General features: G+C 34.9%; 1 protein-coding gene and 1 long non-coding RNA gene across 4 annotated transcripts in view; one reads left to right on the top strand and one right to left on the bottom strand.

Moving 5' to 3' along the window:
- Positions 1-13197, top strand: part of LOC308641411 — a 58387-nt gene extending 45190 nt beyond the window's left edge. Inside the window, exon 2 of the long non-coding RNA XR_014020452.1 lies at positions 11757-13197. This is a non-coding gene — a long non-coding RNA (uncharacterized lncRNA). The remainder of the gene's footprint in view (positions 1-11756) is intronic.
- Positions 1-22102, bottom strand: part of RSF1 (remodeling and spacing factor 1) — a 172458-nt gene that overhangs the window by 40048 nt on the left and 110308 nt on the right. For 2 of the 3 annotated variants that reach the window (XM_081280016.1, XM_081280017.1), the window contains 3 exons: positions 7532-9288; positions 5386-5592; positions 332-436 (listed from right to left, as the gene is read on the bottom strand). In XM_081280016.1, the coding sequence (XP_081136142.1) occupies positions 332-436; positions 5386-5592; positions 7532-9288 (2069 nt within the window). Of the gene's footprint in view, positions 1-331; positions 437-5385; positions 5593-7531; positions 9289-15012; positions 16087-22102 lie in introns of those variants that run through there. The other variant, XM_081280018.1, reaches the window with a different exon arrangement.

Below are 22102 nucleotides of genomic sequence, written 5' to 3'. Positions count from 1 at the left end.
ATTGGAAAAGAGTAAAAGGAAGACCTAAAAGATATTAATAAAAGGTAGGCATCTTGGGACTGGGGCTGTAGCTCAGTGGTAAAGTGCTTGCCTCGCATGTGTGAGGCACTGGGTTTGATCCTCAACACCACATAAAAATAAATAAAGATACTGTGTGTTCATCTACAACTAAATAAATATTTGAAAAAAAAAAGGTAGGCATCTAAATAAGAAGTAAACAACAAGTATAAATGTCTCTGAAAATGGAAGATGTTCAGTGGCAGTTAAAAAATATCACTAATTTGAAACATAAAGCCAAGGGCTGGAGATATGGAGATGGGCTGGGTCATACATGTTGGCAAGGGGGGCAGAACCATTCTCCATCAGGGATGATCATCAAAGGAGGGCGGAGGCAGGCCGTGTGGTATCCACTGTCACAAGAATCACATAGAAGAATCTGAAATAAACCATATTAATGTCAACCTAACTGACTAAATTCAATGACTCTTAAGATAATGACAATTCAATATTTATTAGTACTTATTACAAAGTGCTCTTTATTTGCATAAATCTAATGAATAAAAAAATCTTATAATTAGTAGGAGTCTGAAAACTGGGTATCTGACAATTAGGGATGATGCCACTTTTTTAAAAAACTTAAAATACCTCCCCCGAAACACTAAAAAAAAAAAAAAAAAAAAAGGTTTAGTACAAAATTTAGTGAAAAATAACACCTTTCTGAACTAGAGTTACAATCATTTTAAAGTGATTTATCATTGCATAAGGGTAATGATAACATTCCTTATAATAAAGTTTTAAAGCTCAAGTATCATAAACTACTGTTAAAACATATAGAACGAAAGGTTTCCATTTTAAATGCATCTCAATTACATATACGCAACAAACTCATGGTTTCTTTTTTCATGTAAATTCATATAAGCAAAGGACAGGAATATTTAGATCCATCATGTTTAAATACAAAGGCTAATAATAATTAGTCTTACAGCTGATATTTTTTTGCTTTTTAAATATAGATGATCAACTCTCTAAACTTAACATGGTACACTCATGAATATTTAACTTTTTAAATAACTTTAGATTTATGGAAGAGTTACCAAGATATTAGTTTTCCCATATATCTTCATCAAGGTTTAAAGTTTTACGTAACTATGGGATATCAACCAAAACTAAAAAATTAACACCACTACAATACCAGATTTCACCAGATTTTTCTGATTCTGAATCCAGGATTCTACATTGTCTCTACTCTCCTCTGATGTGCAACAGTTACTCAGCCTTTCTTTTCCATGACTTTGACAGTTTTGAAAGATACTAATTCAAATAATTTGTAGATTGTCCCTGAATTTGTGTTTGTTTAATATTTTCTAATGATCAGACTGGGGTTATGGGTTTTCAAGAATGCCACAGAGGTATATCCTATTACATAGTCCATGAAAACAATATGATTTATTATTGGTGATATTAACATTGATCACTTCGTTTTAGTTTTGTCTATTGGTTTCCTCTACTGTAAAGCTATTACTTTTCACTTTTTTCTTTAATACATATTTTTTAGATGTTGATGTGCCTTTATTTTATTAATTTCTATATGGTGCTGAGGATTCAACCCAGTGCCTCACACATGCTATACAAGTGCTTTGCCACTAAGCCCCAGCCCCTACTTTTCACTTTTCATAAACGATACTCAAGATAAATGGAGCTCATACTCAAGGGGAGGGAAATAAATTTTCCAGTATCAAACAATATGTGGATATGAATTAAAAATCATTATAGTAATTAATAAATATTCTGGAGGAAGACATGATAAAGCTGTGCAAATATCTTATTTTCCACTTAAATTTTTGCCCATTAGTGGAATTGTTCTGTAAAGAAAAAATGTCTCTTTACCCACACTCATTTGTTTATTCAATGATTTATTTATATCAATATGAACTAATGAATACTTATTATTATTTAGGTTAAAATCCAAAGCTGTCATCATTTAATTTGTTGATATAATTGTTCAGCAATGGACATAATGGAAGCTCTTTCACATTGGACTGTTCCTTTATTATAAAATGGAATTCGGAAAGCAGGGTTCGGGTAGTCCTCCTTGTTACTGGACATCACTAATGCAAAGCTCTTTTAGAGGTCAGAGTAACAAATAAACAAACATATCTATGTATATATATGTGTATACAGTAAAATATAATAGTGCCAATATAATAGTCGGCCCCATTGTCTGCCCCACTGTGAAAATAGGAGACTTTCTCACATGAAAAGGGGCAAATGCATGCATAGAATAGTCACACGTGCACTCATACACACATACATATGCATGAATACAGATATATCTGTATTTCTTCATCTATATTAAAATAAGAATGAGTTCATACTAATATCCCTAGCTCTAATCCAGCATTACAGAACTGATTCTACCTCTGGTCTTGCTAAAAGTGACTAGGTTCCTATTAGGTACACTTTTACTTATTTGCTCAAACCTTGCATGCATGTAAGTTTCTGAAACTATAATGCATAGTTTTACAGGGGGAAGGAAGGTTGAAAGTGGAAAAATACCTTCCACCCTCTCCATACAATGTATTACCAATTGATGCTGATGACCAAGATTCAGTCTTCAGTAATTTTGGTATTATATCTCGGTTATATAATCATATATATACACATTCTTATTTAATTGATTACATAGGCATACGTAGACTAACCCAGGCACCCAATTCCATTTGTCACATTGTGTTTTGTTTTTTTTTTTTTTTTTGGTGGTGCTGGGGATTGAACCCAGGGCCTTGTGCATATGAAGCAAGCACTCTACCAACCGAGCCATATACCTAGCCCCATTATCACATTGTTTCTATGGTAAAATATAATCTAAATTTCAAATAATAAAATTACAAATAAACACTTAGTCTCCATTTCAGAAATCAGTTGAGTTCTATCTCTACTCCTTAATAAAGGTAAAATCCTCCTAAATAAAGACAACCATGTAAGATTCCCAGGCCTCATACAATGATGCATTTATTTTGACTAAAGCAGCTAGAAAATTCCAGGGTTCTACATTTACTTAACAATTTATTTCTTTTATTTTATAAGTGCAATGAGGACAAGAATCATGTATTTTTAGCTCAGCATCATATCTGTACCATTTAATGTATACTAACTGCTTATTATTTTGATTTGAGGGTTACCCTTAAGCATAAGAAATCCATGACATAAGAAATCCATCATACCAGGGATCTTCAGTTTCTAAAGTCATTCTCCTTGGCACAGTAAACAGCAATGGGATTTTCTACATAGTCATGAAAATAGCCAAATAAATATAAATCCAATGTGTGCTCCAAGAAGAGGGCAACTCTCTGAGACAATTAGAGATTCTCATGAAACAGGACTCCTTAGGATGTAAGGGATTAAAACCTCTCAGGGGAAGTAAGACAGATAATCTAGCCCTTAGTCTCAATGGAGTTAACAGCCTAACCAGAAAATTAGAAGTTAAAAAGTGAACCAATCTTCAAGGCTTATAGAAATACGATAACAAACCAGGAGATGCAAGGCCAAGAAGTCAGCTCAGCCTTTTAAAAAAATGTGTTCAGTAGAAGCACCAAGAAGCTAGAGCCAGAAAAAGCAAAAGGTAAGGCCACTGAGATAGGAAAATAGTTGGCCCCATTGTCTGCCCCACTGTGAAAATAGGAGAGACTTTCTAACAAGAAAAGGGGCAAATGCATGCATAGAATAGTCACTTAAGTAACCTACAGTTGCCTTTATCTTGTTATCATAGAATACACTCCCCTAGGTAGAGACCAAAGATGGTAATGAGATATGTGCCATGTGAAGAAACATGATGAAGAATAGCAAAAATGCACACCCAAAACTCTACCTCTACAATGATGACATCAAGAGCCCAGGACTCTGCCTACCATGTGGATGCCATAAAAGCTGTATTCCTCTATCCTTAATCCTTTGATGGAGCAGCCTGGTCTCCCTGTGGATCTTAAACCTAGTACATATCTATCAGGAACTCTACCAGGCAATCTTTTTTGTTTTCTTTTTCTTCCTCCCACCATTTTTCCCCCCCATACTGGGGATTTAACACAGGAGTGCTTTACCACTGAGCTACATCCCCTACCATTTTTGTTTAAAAAAATTTTTTTTTATTAGTTGTAGGTGGACACAATATCTTTATTTTATTTGTTTATTTTTATGTGGTGCCGGGGATCAAACCCAGTGCTTCACGCATGCTAGGCAAAAGTTCTACCGCTGAGCCCTAATCCCAGCCCCACATCCCCCACCCTTTTTTATTTTGCAACAGAGTCTTACTAAGTTGCTTAGACCTTGCTAACTTGCTGAGGCTACCCTTAAACTTGCAATTCTCCTGCCTTGAGTCTCCCAAGTCACTGGGATTACAGGCATGTGCCATAGCAGCCAGCACCCAGGCATGTGCCATAGCACCTGAGTTTTTAAAATACCCTTCAGAAACATGCAGTAGAAGTCCCATTTTATAATAAAGACATCAAGATACAGAGAAGAAAACAGTGATAAGTGGCAGAAGCATGACCTATATCCATGTCTTTCTGACCCCTTGCTTTTTTTTTTTATTATATCACACTGCTTTTTAGAAAAAAAGAACCTAGAGAACCATCTCTTATGTTTTGAAACATCAGAAAATCTTGAGATGTTTCTGCTCAACACATTCAACACATATAAGAGGATCATTCTTTATGTTTATCTCTACTTAATAGTTGAAAGTTGTTAAAGTCAAATCTACTCAAAAGAAGAGCAGAACTGCATACAATTGGGCATTCAGAGTGTTTCTTCAACAAACTCCTTATGAACTGCAATATAATGTATATTGACTAAGAAGTGGTTCTCCTGATGTAGGCCACCCTTGAAGAGTTTACTTCTTGGGTAAGAAAGCTCCACATAGTTTTGATAATGTTTTTCCAAAGATATCTAGACTATATGCAACTTCCAATATTGAAAATTTTAAAGCCCATTGGGTTACTACTTTTTATGCTTTTAGAGGAAGGCAATAAGGCCTTCATAGGTTGAACTTACTTGATGGCACTTCAGAAATATATTTTTAAAAAAACTTAAAGGAACTGAATAGAATTAGTTGAATAAATTAATTGATTTGTGAGAAGAGAACAAGGTGTATACTTATTAGGTACAGAAAATGTCTACATATAAACTAGCTACAATAAAAACAAAACCTTTATCCTTGGCCTTCTCAAACTGGCATTATTAGTTGAGAAACAGAAATAGAGGTTACTTTCTAGAATACATACTCTGTAGAATGAAAAAAATTTCATGATCAAACCCAGATGAGTCAGGCTGCTCCAGGCAACCACAGCTTCCTATGACTATGAACATTGTTCTTTTAGATCAGATACATACTAGTTCAGGATGATTAGGAAGGCCACATTTTTTGCATGGTTCATCATCGTCTGCTATGATGGCTTCTTCACTTTCCTTTTCTTCTTCCTCTTCTGAAGCTGCAGATGATTTTTCACTGTCAGACCCGTCACTTTCATCATTACTGGAATATTTCCACCTGCCTCGTGTTCGAGAACCAGTCCACCGAACTTTGCCTTTGGGTTTTACCTTGGGCAAAATAAAAAATTGACATAATTTGATATAAGAAGAAAAAAAAACTAAGCTCCTCCTGATTGCATGTCCCATGTGGAATACATGAAAAAAAAATAAAAATTATAGTCTGATCACCTGGATATACCTACTATTAAATTTTTGGTGTTTATATTCACTACTATTTTCTGGTTTGGGGAGAGTTTTACATGGGATTATAATGTCATATAGTTTTTCTGATCATTGTATGTTCTCCTTACTATTAGTGACTATATAATACGTTATCACATGGTTGCATCTATATGCTATCACCTGGGTGTATATATCACCTATAGACATTTAGGTAGTTGTTTCCCATTTTTTCACTTTCATGAATAATGTATCCGTTGAAATATAAATTTTAACACACATCGTGATGGTTAGGATAAATTCCTCGAAGCGGATTCTGGGTCAAAGGCCATGTACATTTTAAAGGTTCTATTAATTACAGAAGGATGACTATATACTTACTTATTATTATGCAAAAAATGTAAAGCTTTAATAATATTAAAGATGAACCTAAAAATTTCAAGAGGGTCAGACTTGCATAAAAAATGCTGACAAATTTTAAAAGAATATTATTCAGAGAATAAATTTCCAACATTGTTAACAATTTTTTATTGCCTAGTTTTATAATCTTTTTTAAATATTTATTTTTAGTTGTAGTGGACACAATACCTTTATTTTATTTATTTATTTTTATGTGTGCTGAGGATTGAGCCCAGGGCCTTGCACATGCTAGGCAAGTGCTCTACCGCTGAGCCACAACCCCAGCCCCAATTTTATATCTTTTAATGCATATTTCATTTCATTCTCATACTACAGGTCTCCAGCAAAGAACTAAATAATTTTTATCAGAAAACATTTTTCAAAGTATAGAATTAAAAAAACAGTATTTCAGGGAACAAAGGTTCACCTGCAACGAAGAATAACCTTATCCTTTAAATAAATTAAAAACAACTCTTGTTTTTAATTTATTTAAACGATAACACTAGTCAAAAATTTGTATATTTTACTTAAAATGAGGTGGTTACATAAAAAAGAATTCTGGCTTCCAAGACTAATGATTTAAATGGTGGAAACAGGCACTCTCAGATACTGGTAAGGAAATGATATATTACTAGGGCCTTTTTGGAGGCAATGTGGCATGCCCCTTGACCCAGCAATTCCAATTCTAGGAGTCTATTCTAAAGAAATACTCACTCATGTCCAAATGGATCTTCAATGCAGCATTGCCTGTAATAGTGAAAAATTGGAAACAACCTAATGTCAATTAATAAGGGAGTGGTTAAAAGAACTGAGGTATATCCACAATATGAAAATACTATGTGGCCATTAATAAACACAAGTAGACTGATCTCCTGACATGGAAAAATAGATACACTGTTAAGTAAAGCACTCACAAAAAATGAACACATAGGACTCGATTTATTTTGTAAATGATAGGTAAAATGTTTATAAACATATATGAATGCATGAAAAACAGATTGAAACAGTATGCACCCCAATCTGTAAAACTGGTTATGGGAAATTTCATTTTATAATCCTACAGGTTGTGTATTTTTTTTTTTTAAAGAGAGAGAGAAAGAGAGAGAGACAGAATTTTTTTAATATTTATTTTTTTTTTCAGTTTTCGGTGGACACAACATCTTTATTTTATTTTTATGTGGTGCTGAGGATCGAACCCAGAGCCCCGCGCATGCCAGGCAAGCACGTTACTACTTGAGCCACATCTCCAGCCCCATAGATTGTGTATTACTTGAATAATTTACAACAAGAATATATTTCTAATACTGCCTGTAATAGAAAAAAATGTTTAAAAGATAAGAATGACTATGCTTTAGCCTAAAGCAAAAAAGCTATAAACACTCCGATTTAAATATTTCTAATTAAAATTTAAAATTCAGAGTAGTTTTACCTTGCCTCCTTTAGAGTTTGTATCCTTCTCCAGTTTTTTCAAATTTTCTTTTTTGTCTGTTTTTTGCAAGGCTGCTGACTCTTCTTCCACTTCATCTTCTCCTTCCCCTCTTTTTTTATCAGCTTTCTGATCTCTGATCTCAGCCACTTTTGCTGTAGGTCTAGATATTCTTGGAGACCTCCTTAAAGTAGGGCCCACATTTGTTTTCTCTTCTTCTTTTTCTGTCTTCTCTTGCTTGCTTTCTGGTTCTGGAATTTGGGCAGGACAATCTGGCTTCTTCTTCCGACTAGATATCCTAATTGTTAATTTGATGCCTTCTTTCTGCCTTTCAGAGGTTATCTCTGTATTTTCTGAGGCAGTTGTTTCTTCTTCAGGAACCAACTTATATTTAAATTTGCTTTTTTGCACAGAACCCTTTGTTTCAGAAGGATCCTCATTGTCTAGATTATCCATTTCTACTTTCTTGGACTCAGAATCCCTTTTAAGAATTTCTGGGTCTACTTTTTCCAGGAACTGACCTTCAAAAGAACTTGTACTCTGACACTCTACTCCTTCTTTTTCTAAGTCTGGTTTTTCACAATGCCTAGTCATTTTAGTTGGTGGGAAAGTTTCAGATGCATCAGGAGGACTTGGTGGTTCTGATCCTAGAGTACTCTTTGGAACTTCTTCTGGTATGGGACTCAATCTTTGTGAGTCTTTATCAAGAAAAGTCTTTTTGGACTTCTCTAACTTTTCAAGACATTCTAGGATTGGTGGACTCTTATCCTTCTTACTTTTGGGGGACTTCTCTTCAAATTTCATGGTACAGGATTCAGGGACAGATAAAGCAGTTTTTAAAGAGAGATCCTTTACTATCTCAGAAGACTCAAGAGAAGTTTCCATTTCTGGAGGACCAGGTTCCTCTAACTGCCCTTTTTGACTGTGGGTCTCTAAGACTGAGACTGAACCATCTACAACCTTCCCTAAAAGGACTTCTTTCTCAAGCTCACTTATTTTTAAACTCGTTATGACAGAATTTAAGCATTCTGCTCCATTCCCCTCCATGATGACACTTCTATCCTTAGAAGGGCTATTGTAGACATCTTCCTTTGTATCATACAACTTTGTCTCTATTTGTTCTGTCTTCAAAGTTGGAGTTACCTTTTCATCACCAACTTCTCCATTTACCATTAGTCTCCCTTCATGACTCAAAGTAGTAATGGTAGAGATCCTTTTACAAGTCTCTTCCTCTTGTTTTACTTCATCTTTTAAAAACTCTTTTGTTGGAGTAACTGATTTACATAAAGGTCCTTTGACTGGACTGTCAAAATCATCACTCAGTTTAATTTCTCGTTTTTTTAGTGGAATCTTGGCTTGCTGGTCATTTTTAAGTTTCTCGGTTTCTTCAGTAGATTTCTCTGTAATTTCTTGAGAAGATCTGATATTGCCACTAAACTCTAGCCTCTCGGGTTCCTGTACCACCAGTTTCTCCATGCTACCTTTGACATCTTTGGGATCTGCTCTGCATTCCTTAACTTCAACTTTAATGGGTTTGACATTTTCCTTGAAAGAATCACTTTCTTCTTTGACAATCTTTTTTTCCTCGATTTCTGGCAAAGTTTTTTCTACCTTCACTATTACTGGCAGTTTCACAAGTTCCTTTTGATCTTCTTTTTCAATTTTCATAGTAGTCTCTTCTAGAACACTGGCTGTAGAACAATTTACTGAATCTACTAGCCGAGCTTCACCTTTTGTCTTTTCATTTTCCTTTTGTTCCTCTAAAAAAATAAAAATCAGAAAAAGTTTAAGTGAACAGAGCTTTCAAGATTATAATATATAACAGACTTAATTTATTTCCATTTATTGTTTCTCTCTTCACAGGGGTAGCATATCTTTGTGATTGGGTATTTGACCCTCCCCCCCAAAAAAAAATCTGACAAGAAAATGACAAAATTGTGAAGCACAACTTCCAGATATTAAAAAATTGCTATTTAGACAGACTCATGTTACTGCTTTTTACTTTTAGTTCCAGTGTTCTCAATGGAATGTAAATATTTATACAGCTCAAATAATTTAGTCAAGCTTAAGGGATGGCTCAAAAATATGAAGCAGAAAATGCTACATAAAACATTGCCAAAAGGCCATATTTGTTTCATAAACTGACAATGTTCTTCTTTGCAAGTCACTGAGGACTTTATTTCAGTGAAGTAACATGAGCAGAGGAAAAATGAAAAAGAAAAAAAAAAGAATGCTCAAAGGGAACTGCTAATAATATTTTAGGCTACTTCTGATCATTATTTTTCACAAAATTGGGGTCACTCTGCTTTCGATTTTTTTTACAGAAACATTAGCACTTTTTTATGTTATGTGACCTTTTCAAAAATCAATATTCATGACTATATAACATGCCTTGATGTGGTTATGCTACAGTTCACTTTACGAAATGGCTTTATTGATCATTTAATATTTTACAAAGAAACTATTAATGCTTATATTTCATTGCCTCTTTTTACCTTGTTGACTATGTATTTTCAGCCTTAACAAAGTACCTAATAGTACATATTTAAACATAACAAAAGCTAAAATCAAGCAAAACGCATAAATCTCATGGGTAATCACAGAGATTGCACTGTATTTTCCAAATAAATTACTACATTTTTCATCCTTTCACCTTATCCTTGGAATGGAAAAACTTTAATTCTAAATGAAGTTTTACTGAGATATAAACTTAAAAACTTGAAGATTTTTGTCAATAAGCAAAGAGTAACAATTCAGAAGGATATAAGTGGAGTAGATAAAAAGTGGGGAGATGAAACAGTGCATTTTTTAAAAATGAGAATTCTATTTTTAATTAAAGTGAATATTTTTACTACAAACTTCTTAAAAAATATCTAATCATGTTTCAAATAAAATACTCAAAAACCATTTAGGACTCTTTGGACCTCAAGATTAAAGTATCACAAAGTGCACAGATGCATTCTACCATCATGTATAACTAATTAAAACAAATTTAAAAATTAATAAAAAGAAGATTAACTATTAGTATTATTCTTCCTTCTTTATACCATTAGTGCTTTAAGGTGAGACAATAGTGATGATTCATGTCTTCCCATCCCTTTCTCACTTATTAAGCTTGGTAAGTATATTAGCAAAACTAATTAAATATTTTAACAGATAAACCCAAATTACTATCTTTTAAATTAATTTCAACCAAACATTGTTAATACTGAACACAACTGAATATTTCTTCTATATACTTGTGGTTCAGGCAGCATGATAGAACCTCACTGTGATCCTGAATCAAGGTAAGATAACATGTTTTTATTTGGAGTCAACTGATTTTAATTTGAGTAACAGTATGGCAGAATGAAATGAGAGATAAAATTAGATTGAAAACTCTTGGGCTTACCAAACCTAATTCGGATAGTGGTATGTTATACTTGTACATATTTGTACTAACATATCTTTTGTACCAACACAACTTTCTGCCCTTGTTACTTAATCTACTAATAAAGCAGCTGAACTAAATAATCTCCCCTAGTATTCTTCAAAAGTGTTGTATTTCTGTAATTCCAAAAATGTTAAATCATTGAAAATTTAGGATATGGTTAAGTCCTTTTAAGAGAAAAATTTGATAATTATTATTATAGCTCCCCTACATTGCATGGATATGTATACAGAAGGATCCTGACAGAATATGAACTTTTGAAAGCAACAGTAACTGGCAAAAAGGTCATTCAATTATACAAACATTTCCCCAAGGGTAGTCAAAAGGAAATTGTAAATGAGTTTAAGAGGCATGAAATTTGAGGCAACAAAACTAAAGGAAAAAAATCACTTCAAAAATCACAATGCAGCAGCAACATTTCTCAATAAACTTAAGATGATTCAAGAGAACTGGTATCTAATGCAGGTTTTACAAAGCTGGTCCATTCATTTACTCAACAAATATTTATTTATTATCTATTATGAGATTTCTCACCCAGTATAGCAGGGTGAGAAATCAAACACTGCATATTCCATGTAAATTAACAGTAGAGGACATCGATAGTTGCTACTCAATATTTAATCTCATCTTTTGTACTAACACAACTCTGACTTTGTTTAGGAAGCCTCCTTGATCAAGCACCTTATAGCAATGGGTCATATGATATAGTAATGATCAATGAGATGCATGAAGATGTCATGAATAAGAGGATTCAGTTGAATTGCATTGTTGCCCTAATTTAATTTTCTTTGTGTCTAGACTCTGAACATCATACCTCCAGGAGCAATCAAAGCCACAAGAAAAAAACAGAAACAGACTAAGTAAAGTTCTTGACTTCGTGGCGCTCCCATTCAGACTAGACTCACCACTTTTCATTATAAGAAAAAAATTTTAAAGTCAAATGCATTTCTTTCTGATATTTTAACTTTCACTTTTGTTTCTTACTATCCTTGTTTCCCATGCTCACAAAAATCTATGTATCTACTTCTTATATTTTACACTTGTCATCTTTTGTGTGATAAAGGGGTAATTAATCCATAATAAAGTTTTAGTTATTTTATAATGCTCGTATTTTGCAATTAGACATGAGAAAACTCAAAACAATAGAGTAGTTCCAAACTAAAATCTTAAAAACTTACATGTAAATTAGCACAAACACTTAACAGAGCAATTTAGAATTATCTGTTTTAAGCTTAAAGAAATGTACTCCATCACTAAGAAATTCTATTTCTAGAGAGTACAATTACATACAACTACCCAGAAATATATGCGTGAATATTTACTGCAGTACTGCTGTAGAAATAAAAAACAAGAAAAATTCTAATACAGCTCAAATGGGGAAAAGGACAAATAACCACTTTATGATGAATAAAATGGAAAAAAAAGAATGTATATGGATTAACACACATAAATGTCAAAAACAGAATGAGTAACAAGTTGTAAAAGACTAGGAACAGCAGGATTTTGTGGAGGGGGTACTGGGAATTGAAGGGGCAAAGCAACATCCTCAATTATTTTTATTTTTTGTATTTTGAGACAGGGTCTTGCTAAATTGCAGATGCTGGGCTCGGGCTTGAGATCTCTGGCCAGACCTTACCAAGTCACTGAGATTACAGGTGTGAGCCACAGCACCCAGCCAGTAAAATACATTTTTTAGAAAAGTTATGAAACACTCAAACCAATGCTATCTATTAAAGTGACCATATACATATGTGCAAAAAACAAATGACAGGAAATGAGTCACAGGGTTGTAGTTACTCCTGAAAATGGAATAAGGAGGAATGAGAAGGAAAGTGAAAAGAAGTACCACTTATTTTTTAAACAAAAGAAAATTTGGGCAAATCATTGAGAACTACTATATCAAAATGTTAGGTATACAGTGTTTTACATTCTTTGTTTATCTGAACTGATTCATTGAAAATTGAGAAGGTCATTTGAGCTCACACACCTAAAATTCCAATGACTCAGGAGGCTAAGACAGGAGGACAGCATGTTCCAGGCTAGCCTCAGCACTTAGAAAGACCTTGTCACAAAATAAAAAATGGCAGAGATATGAAAAATTGTGGTATATATGTGTATTAATAATTGTAATGCAAAAAAAGAAACACATGTATAAAGGCATAAATTGGCACGAACATACTTTATATACAGAGATATGAAAAACTGTGCTCATATGTATAATAAAAATTATAATGCATTGCACTGTGGAATAGCTGAACTTTTTTTAATGAAGTATATGGACCACTTTTGCATAGTACTTGGGAATCATTATTAATTATTTGACACCATTTTCTTACCATTAACTTTAGCCACATCAGAACATTCAGGATTTAAAAGAAGGGGGGAGCGGGGTGGGGAAGGAGGAGAAGGAGGGAAAGGTGGGGAGGAGGATGAGGAGGAGGAAAATTAGTTCAGAATTTTCGAAAGCTGCGACTAACAGTTTTCCTCTGTTAACTCACAAAAAGCCATTTATATCTATTCTGCAGCTTTTACCATTCCTCACTTTCTCCATTGATTAAAAAGTTACATAAAACGGTTAAATATCATCAACTATTTTCTAGGGCTTTTAATGACTGCAGGTAATACAACATCCAAGTCCTTCAGGCAAGTGGCCATGGCAAGCACTCAATGTCAACTACATAATTATTATATTACTGGCAAAATCTTTCAGCCTTCAAGCACAGTTAGAAACTTGCTGTTTTATAGTTCTATTAACTGATTCTTTCTATAAAGAATCTTTCTATAAAGAATCAACAAATTTTCCTCTGTTTGCACATTACTTTATATAGATTTTTATAATAGCATTTATTACCCCGCATTATAATTATTTACTCAGAAATGTTATCTGTCCTACTGGTCTGAAGAATTACTCCTCTGGAGCAGAATCATGGATTATTCACTGTAGGACACCTGCTTAAGTAGACTGAACAAACTGAAATGGCAACAAATCCTACCCCACATGTTGACAAATTAACAGGGAGCAGATTGTAAATCAATATTTAATTTAAAATTATTTGAAGTATATCTGATCAATTTACAAAGTAAGATTTGGGCAAGGACATACATATTTAACAGATGTTAAATCTTTTGCCTCAGCCTCCCAAGTTGCTAAGACTACAGGCAGGAACTCCTGAGCCTGGCACCCCCAAAATTTTTAATAAATTTTGCTTTTAAAATTTTTAATTTAGTTTTTGTGTTATTGAGGATTGAACGCAGGGCCTTTTACAGATACTAGGCAAGCACTCTATCATACATCCTCTGCTGAGCTACATCCTCATCCCTTTTCTTCCTTGAGAAAGGGTCTTGCAAAATTGCCCAGGGTGGCCTTGAATTTACAATCCTCCTGAGGAGCTGGTGTTACAGTCTGTAAACAAGTCAGGATGGCGCCTGGCATTTTGCCAGAGGGAGTGGTTTGTGAAGTAACACCAGTGAGCCATTAAGTGTGGAGATTCCTTATTGGTTGACTGCTGTATCTAGTTTATGCATATTAAGATAAGCTGTGTGGAATGTATAAATACCTCTGTTGTCCTACAATAAATGGCTCCCACTCCTGCTGTATCAATATACACAAGTTGCTCGTCACCCCCCTGGTTATTTTGCTGTAGCCAGACTTCGGGAGATAGTGGCCCGTACTGGGAGCCACGGGACACTGGGGGGGGGGGGTGAAGAAAAAAAAAGCTGCCTGTCCCTAGATAGGACGGGAGCAAATCTGCTCGTCCCTAGGCAGATAGGGCGAGAGGAAAAATGGTCATTTTGAAAAAATGGAGAAGATTGATACAGTATGTTTGTGTCTTGTTTTGTCTTGAAATGTTGTATTGTCTTTGTGACGAAAATATGGAAGGGGTAAGAAGTAAATTACTAAGGGAAGAAGGCACCCCAATGGAATCAAGAGCAATTAGGACATGTGTTGATAAGAGCCCAGGAACTCTAGTTAGAAAGAAAAGAAAGTTCAGAGAAGGAAGGATTATCAGGAAAAAAGTTGCAGCAAAAGGCTATTACTGAATACTTTTCTTACCAGAGGGTGCGTGAATTGGTGCGGAGGCTTCCTCCTGCGCGAGCTGGTCATGGCGCAGCAAGGACTTTCCAAGCAGCCGCTGCCGGCTCTTCCCCACCCCCCGCCTGGGGAGGGGGACGCCACTTCAAGAGCCCAAATCCAAACCTGACCTGGAGGCACAGTCTTGCAGGCTCTTGCTCCCTGTGCCCAGTAGCAGTTTGAGTCCGGCACATTCCCCGGACTCTCCCGGGGCCATCTGGGGCTGCCCCAGACACTGCAGGCGGAAGATGGCCCGCGTCCCTGAAGTCTGATCATTTCCAAGGCCAGTAACTACAATGGTTCTCCCACAACTGGAAGCTAATGAGTAATGAGCGCCATTAAAACCTGATGAGACTTCGGATCAGGCTGGCTGCCTGCAGAACTTACCTGGACTGTGATTTAAGCTAGCTGCCTGCAGAACTTACCTGGACTGTGAGTTAATCTGTTGAGACACTGCTTTACCTGGACTGAGACAACAAATTGTAATCTACAACAAATTGTAACTCAGTATCTTTGCAAACGGTGTCATTGCTGGTATAATTTTTCCAAGGGCTTCTTGCATGGAGCCATCAATTGCCTTGGTATTGTGGCATTTTGTATCCTCCCCTTCTGATTATTTATGGTGTTTGTGTAAAAACCACTATGGTTGTTATTTAAATTAAGCAAAAGGGGGAAATGTTAGAGTCTGTAAACAAGTCAGGATGGTGCCTGGCATTTTGCCAGAGGGAGTGGTTTGTGAAGTAACACCAGTGAGCCATTAAGTGTGGAGATTCCTTATTGGTTGACTGCTATATCTAGTTTATGTTAATTATGATAAGCTGTGTGGAATGTATAAATACCTCTGTTGTCCTACAATAAATGGCTCGCACTCCTGCTGTATCAATGTACACAAGTTGCTCGTCACCCCCCCCCCCCCCCCCGTTATTTTGCTGCAGCTGGACTGCGGCAAGCTGGGAATACAAATGTGAGCCACCATGCCCAGCTATGTAATCTCAATTCTGATAAACAAATAAATAAGTAACCATGCCTAAAATAAACCCTAGAAGAAAAAGATCATGGCAGTTGCAGTGGCAGATATTTTCTCTCTATATATGATCATATGTATAAGTCATTCATATATGTACATATATGTGTATAAAAAGGAACAAAATAGGTATTATAATAATTTCATGATTATCAGTTTATCTCTGATACACTAACACTGCCTACTAACCCTACTATTTGCTCTACCAACAACTCTATCAGTCTTCTTTTCTATTCTTAAACTTCCAATCTCTCTGTGAGGTCCATATTTTCAGATGATTCTGCCTTCAATTTCACAGAGAAAACAGAAACCATACCCTCTCATCAATAGACCAGTAAGCCTGCTCCTATTAAAATAGAGATACCTATTTTAAGCTAAGACAAATTCTTCAATCCATGATTCAGATTTCATCTCCTCCAGCCAAGTGTCATTATCTTACTTATTATGAGATCACATTGGCTGTAATATTGAGATTAGACTGAAGGAAAGGAATGATAGAAACAAGGATAGTTAGGATATTACTATGAAAAATAATGATAAAATCTTTTCAACAGTATTCCATTTAACCCAGATTTTAAAACAGAAACATTAATAAATTTAAGGAAAGCCCAATACAATCTGCAGACCCCATTCCCCTATCTCTCAGTACCTTAGCTGTCTGACCTTATTTCCTCCTATTTTACAATACCTTACTCATTCTGCTTCAGTTACATTGGTCACAGGGGCCAGCAAACCATAAAGGATCAGACATTAAACATTTTAAGCTTTGTAAGCCATAGTTTCTCTGTCACAACTACCAAATTCTTCTGTTATAGTCTGAAAACAGCCATTGACAATTGGATATTAAATAAATAAAATTCAAACCAGCCAGATTAATTTTTCCCACTACTCAGGAGGCTTAAGGAGGGAGCATCAACTCAGCCCAGGAATTCAAGATCAGCCTGAGCAACATGGTAAGACCCTGTCTGAATTTTTAAAAATTAACTTATTTTTTTTTTTTGAGAGAGAGAGAGAGAGAGAGAGAGAGAGAATAAATTTTAATATTTATTTTTGGGCTGGAGATGTGGCTCAAGCGGTAGTGCACTTGCCTGGCATGCGTGCAGCCCGGGTTCGATCCTCAGCGCTACATACAAACAAAGATGTTGTGTCCGCCGAAAACTAAAAATTAACTTAATTTTAATTTTTAAAAATTAAATTAACAAAACAGGCAGACGGCCAGATTTTGCTTGTCCACTCTAGTCTGCTGATTTTTGCTAAAATGTATTACACACACTTGCTCCTACTTCAGAGTCTTGCATCCTTTGTTTTTGTATTTTGTGGTGCTGGGAACAGAACTCAGGGACTTGTATATGCTAGGTAAGCACTCTCCCAACTGAACTATAACCCCAACCTCTTACATTTGTTTTTGTTTGTTTAAAATTTCCTTGGGTATCTGCATTATTGGTTCTCTCAGATCCTTTTGGTCTTTGACTTTACTCAAGCATTACGTTTCAGTTAGTCATTTTCTAAGACCCCAATCTATTCTTTTCCCAAATTACTGTAAAAAAAAAAAATATATATATATATATATATATATATATATATATATATATATATATATATATAATCTCCATATCACCATCTGCACTACAAATAACAAGTAATTTATTAATCTTGTTTACTGTCTCATCCATACTTTGTGTAAGCTGTGATTTTCATTCACAGCTACACTCCCACTACCAAGAATATTCAGCATATACTAAATAAATACTTGCTGAGTGAAATGAAATACTACAGGTAAAAACAGATCTATGCTATTCCTAACAATTCAAATTTTGCCTGCAAAAAGCTTTTTGCCGGCTGGGGTAGTGGCTCGGTGGTAGAGCACTTGTCTAGCATTGTGTGAGGCACTGGGTTCGATTCTCAGCACCACATATCAATAAATAAAAATATAGGTTCATCAACAACTAAAAAAAAATATTTTTTAAAAAAAGCTTTTTGCCATTTTGAAAATGTTGACAAACTTTACAATTTCTAAAAGTGACTCAAAATTTAATGTCTTGTCCCATTTTTTTGCCAGTAATCTATTCACTGTATGCAAGAATATTTCCAATTCTCATTCTAGTTTCAAATACTTCAGCACCATACTAAACTCAACATCAAAAAAAAAAAAAGGTTTTGATAAACACATGTAATATTTCTCTCAATGGATAGGTGATATAATAGTATTCCAAAATTTATTATGGAATGTCCAAAAAAAGCAAATCCATAGACCCAGAAAGTAGAATATCTCTAAGGTCTGGGAGAAGAGAGAAATGGAGAATGCCAACAAAATGGATACATACTTTCTTTGTGGGTTGATGTGACTTTTCTAACATTAGACACTAATTATGGTTGTACAACACCATGAATATACTAAAAACAAGCAACTGTACATATTAAAAAGGTGAATTTTATCTTAGCCTTTATAAAACAAAAGTACTATATAAACCAAAATAAACACATATTTGGGCCAAATTAGCTATGTAAGTGGCCAGCCTACAAATTCTATTTTCTGCTAGATGTTATCAAATAAAAGTTCCCATGTTCTATACATGTAGACAGAGGTATATTACTGCAAAAATCAACAAAAAGACAGTCTTTTTCAAATTAGCAGAATTTGAAAAACTATATTAAAGTTGAGATGCGTTCCCCTTGACTTTGTTTTTTCCTAGAAAAGTTTCTTTTTAACTTTTTGGTAGGTACCTTCAAAATTACAATACAGTACCTAACATACAGTGAAAATATATATTAAATGTCATGGCATTCACAGTACTCTGTAAGTACAAAAACTTCCAGGTAGTATACCACATGAATTGACACAGTGTATCTTCAATAGCCATAAAGGGGCTTAAAGAGCATGAAACACTCACTTGACCATCTAGTTTGAGAAGAACAATTTGACAGGTATTTAAGAGCTTTCCGCCTGGTGTTAAAAATTGGCTCTAATGGAAGTGATAAAAATAGTGTAAATAAAGTCCCCAAAAAAGCTAAGAAAAGAGATCAGGAAGGTGGGATTTCAGATGACCCTTCAAGAATACTTGGACTTTCCTTGGGGATAGGGCAACATGAGAAGGAAAGAACATGATAAAGTCACAGAAGGAATGCCCAAGACACACAGAGTAAAATATCTAGACAATCTGCAACCAGTAATCATGTAAGGAAACAATAAAAGATAACACTAGAAAGAGGAAGTAGAGGACAAATTATAAGATTCTGAATCCCAGACTAAGAAATTTAAATATTTTTTAATAGTTGAAGATGGACAGCATGCCTTTATTTTTTATTTATGTTTTTATGTGGTGCTAAGGATTGAACCCAGTGCCTCACACTTGCTAGGCAAGTACTCTGCCACGGAGCTACAGCCCCAGCCCAAGAAATTTAAATATTTTTAAAAATCAATTTTAATTTTCAGGGGCAGAGTCATACTAGGGATTGAGCTCAGGAATGTGCTACCATTAAATTACACCCCCGGCCCATTTTATTAAGGACAAGTTCTCATTAAGTTGCCAAAGCTGGCCTTAAACATGCAATCCTCTTGTCTCAGTCTCCCTAGATGACTGGCTCAATGTTAATTATCTTCCTCTTTGAAAGAAAACTCAACTCATTTATTTAGTTGGTAAATTTTCTAGGCTACTTGCTGTCATTATGAGATTTTAGCTTACATTTTAAAGTCATATTTCTATGGCACTCATATAAAAAGAAACAAAAATATTTGCTTACTGAGGTTAGATATAAGGCATATCAATTTTACTAATAATTTTGAAAAATATATTTTAACTGTAAAATTGGCTATATTATTAACTTTTCAGTGCCATTTTTTTAATCTTTTAGCTGCCTAATTCGAAATAATCAACAACACTTACTTTTAAAAATTTTGTCCCATGATGCCTTATCACTGACTGCATTAAATTTAAGATTGTTTCCAACTTAAAATCTATTCTGGTACCTCATATAACCCCTATAGGGCAATGTTTGTTTATATCTGAGAGCAACGAAAACAACAATCGAGGATCACATTCCTTTTACCTTGCCATGAAGTAGACCACAATAATTACATCTGAGAGAACCAGGATAAGGCATAAGGCTTTGGAGCCTGAATAAAATTACTACAAATTATATGTTAAATGCACCATCAAAAGTACACAGGGAGTTTGTCCATAACTCACTGTGTGTCCTAGGGAAAATTACTTAAAACACTTTGTCTCATTTCCCTCATCCGGGAAAAAAAGGAAAAGAAAAACAAAATATACAGTAGTCCTTCCCTTATCCAAAGTTTCACATTCTGTGATGTCAATTATGCATAATTACAGCCCTAAAAGAACAAAGGAGATTACAGTACATCTAGACATTTTGAAAGACAAAGACTATATCTGCATAACTTTTACTATAGTATATTGTTATAATTATCCTATTATTAATCATTGCTAATATTCTTTTCATTTGTAATTTTAATTACACATGACTATAGGATGTAGTTTGACATATTATACATATATGAAGTATAACTTCTCATTCTTGTGGTTGTATATGATGTAGAGTTACACTGGTTGTGAATATTCTCTTGTTTTGCCTAATTTATAACTATATCTGTATAGGGAAACAAAAACATAGCATATGTAGGGTCTGATAGTATCCACAGTTTCTAATAATCACTGGTGCTCTAGGACATATCCCCTAAAGATATAATTGTAATATACCTAATAGGGTTTGTTGTTGAGACTCTATGGCTTTAAATCATGTGAATATCTTTAGAATAGTACTTACACATAGTAAACATCATATTTAAGCTATTTTATCACTATAGTGTGAGTCTGATCAAAGTAATTTTAGTCTACTTAGTTTACTGAACTCTTTCCTAAAATCATGCTTAACACACAGAAGATGAACAATAACTATTTGTTGTATAAATAAATAAAAAATAAGAATAAATTAGAAATATTTTGTTCTAAGAGGAAGAATGCAGAAAAATACTATTTGTTTTACCTTATTTTTTGAGTGCTAGGGATTGAACCCAGGACCAATCTTGCATGCTAAGCAGTCCCACTATGGCTAAACTAACCATATCCCAGCCCCAGATTAAGCACTAGAGAAGGGGAAAAAACGAAGTAGGTTAAATATCCTGCGCCTCCTCTTCCACATATTCAAGAAATGACCTTGTACCTCACAGATCATTTTTTCTTAGTTGTGTTAGGAAAGATAACATCAGCATTCATTGAAAATGCTTTCAGAAATAGTCTTTCTTCAGGGCTGGGATTGCAGCTCAGAGGCAGAGTACTTGCCTAGTACAAGTGAGGCACTAGGTTCAATCTGTAGAACCCTATAAAAATAAACAAAGGTATTGTGTCCATCTATAATTAAAAAAAAAATTTAAAGTCTTTGTGTAAATGGCCAATCAGCAGCTCCACCCAAGATCAACTCCAACAGCTTCTGTATTTTAAAAAGGTCCACAGGCCAACATGGATATGAAACTCTGAGAAGTACTAAAGTAGATCTCTTTATTTATACAAAAGTATAAGCCAAAGGTATAGCTTAGTGGAGAGTGGTAAAGTACTTTCCTAGTGTTACACAAGGTTCTGGGTTCTATCCCTAGCATCAAAAAGAGAGAGAGAGAGAGAGAGAGAGAGAGAGAGAGAGAGAGAGGGAGGGAGGGAGGGAGGGGGCAGGGAAAAGAAGTCTGGGACAAGTTTATGAATGTCTCAATTTCCTCATCTTTAAAACTGAAAAACCAAGGAGGCATGAGGCACACATCTGTAAATCCAGCACTCAAGAGGATGAGGCAGGAGGACCACAAGTTCCAGGTCAGCCAGAACAACTCAGTGAACCTCATAGTTTGGATGTGATGGTTAGTTATGAATGTGCCTCCCAATAATGAGAGGAGAAATAATTAGACTACAAGAGCTGTAACCTAATTGGTCCATCTCAGTTTAAAAGGACTAGCTGAGTGGTAACTGGTAACTGTAAGCAGGTGAGGTATATGCTGAAGGAGGTGGGTCACTGTGGCAGAGGGTTAGGGAGCCCCTTAGAACG

The sequence above is a fragment of the Spermophilus citellus genome (assembly GCF_964194105.1).
Source record: "Spermophilus citellus genome assembly, chromosome: 2".
Classification (NCBI taxonomy): domain Eukaryota; kingdom Metazoa; phylum Chordata; class Mammalia; order Rodentia; family Sciuridae; genus Spermophilus; species Spermophilus citellus.
This window is presented reverse-complemented; position numbering and strand designations above follow the sequence as displayed.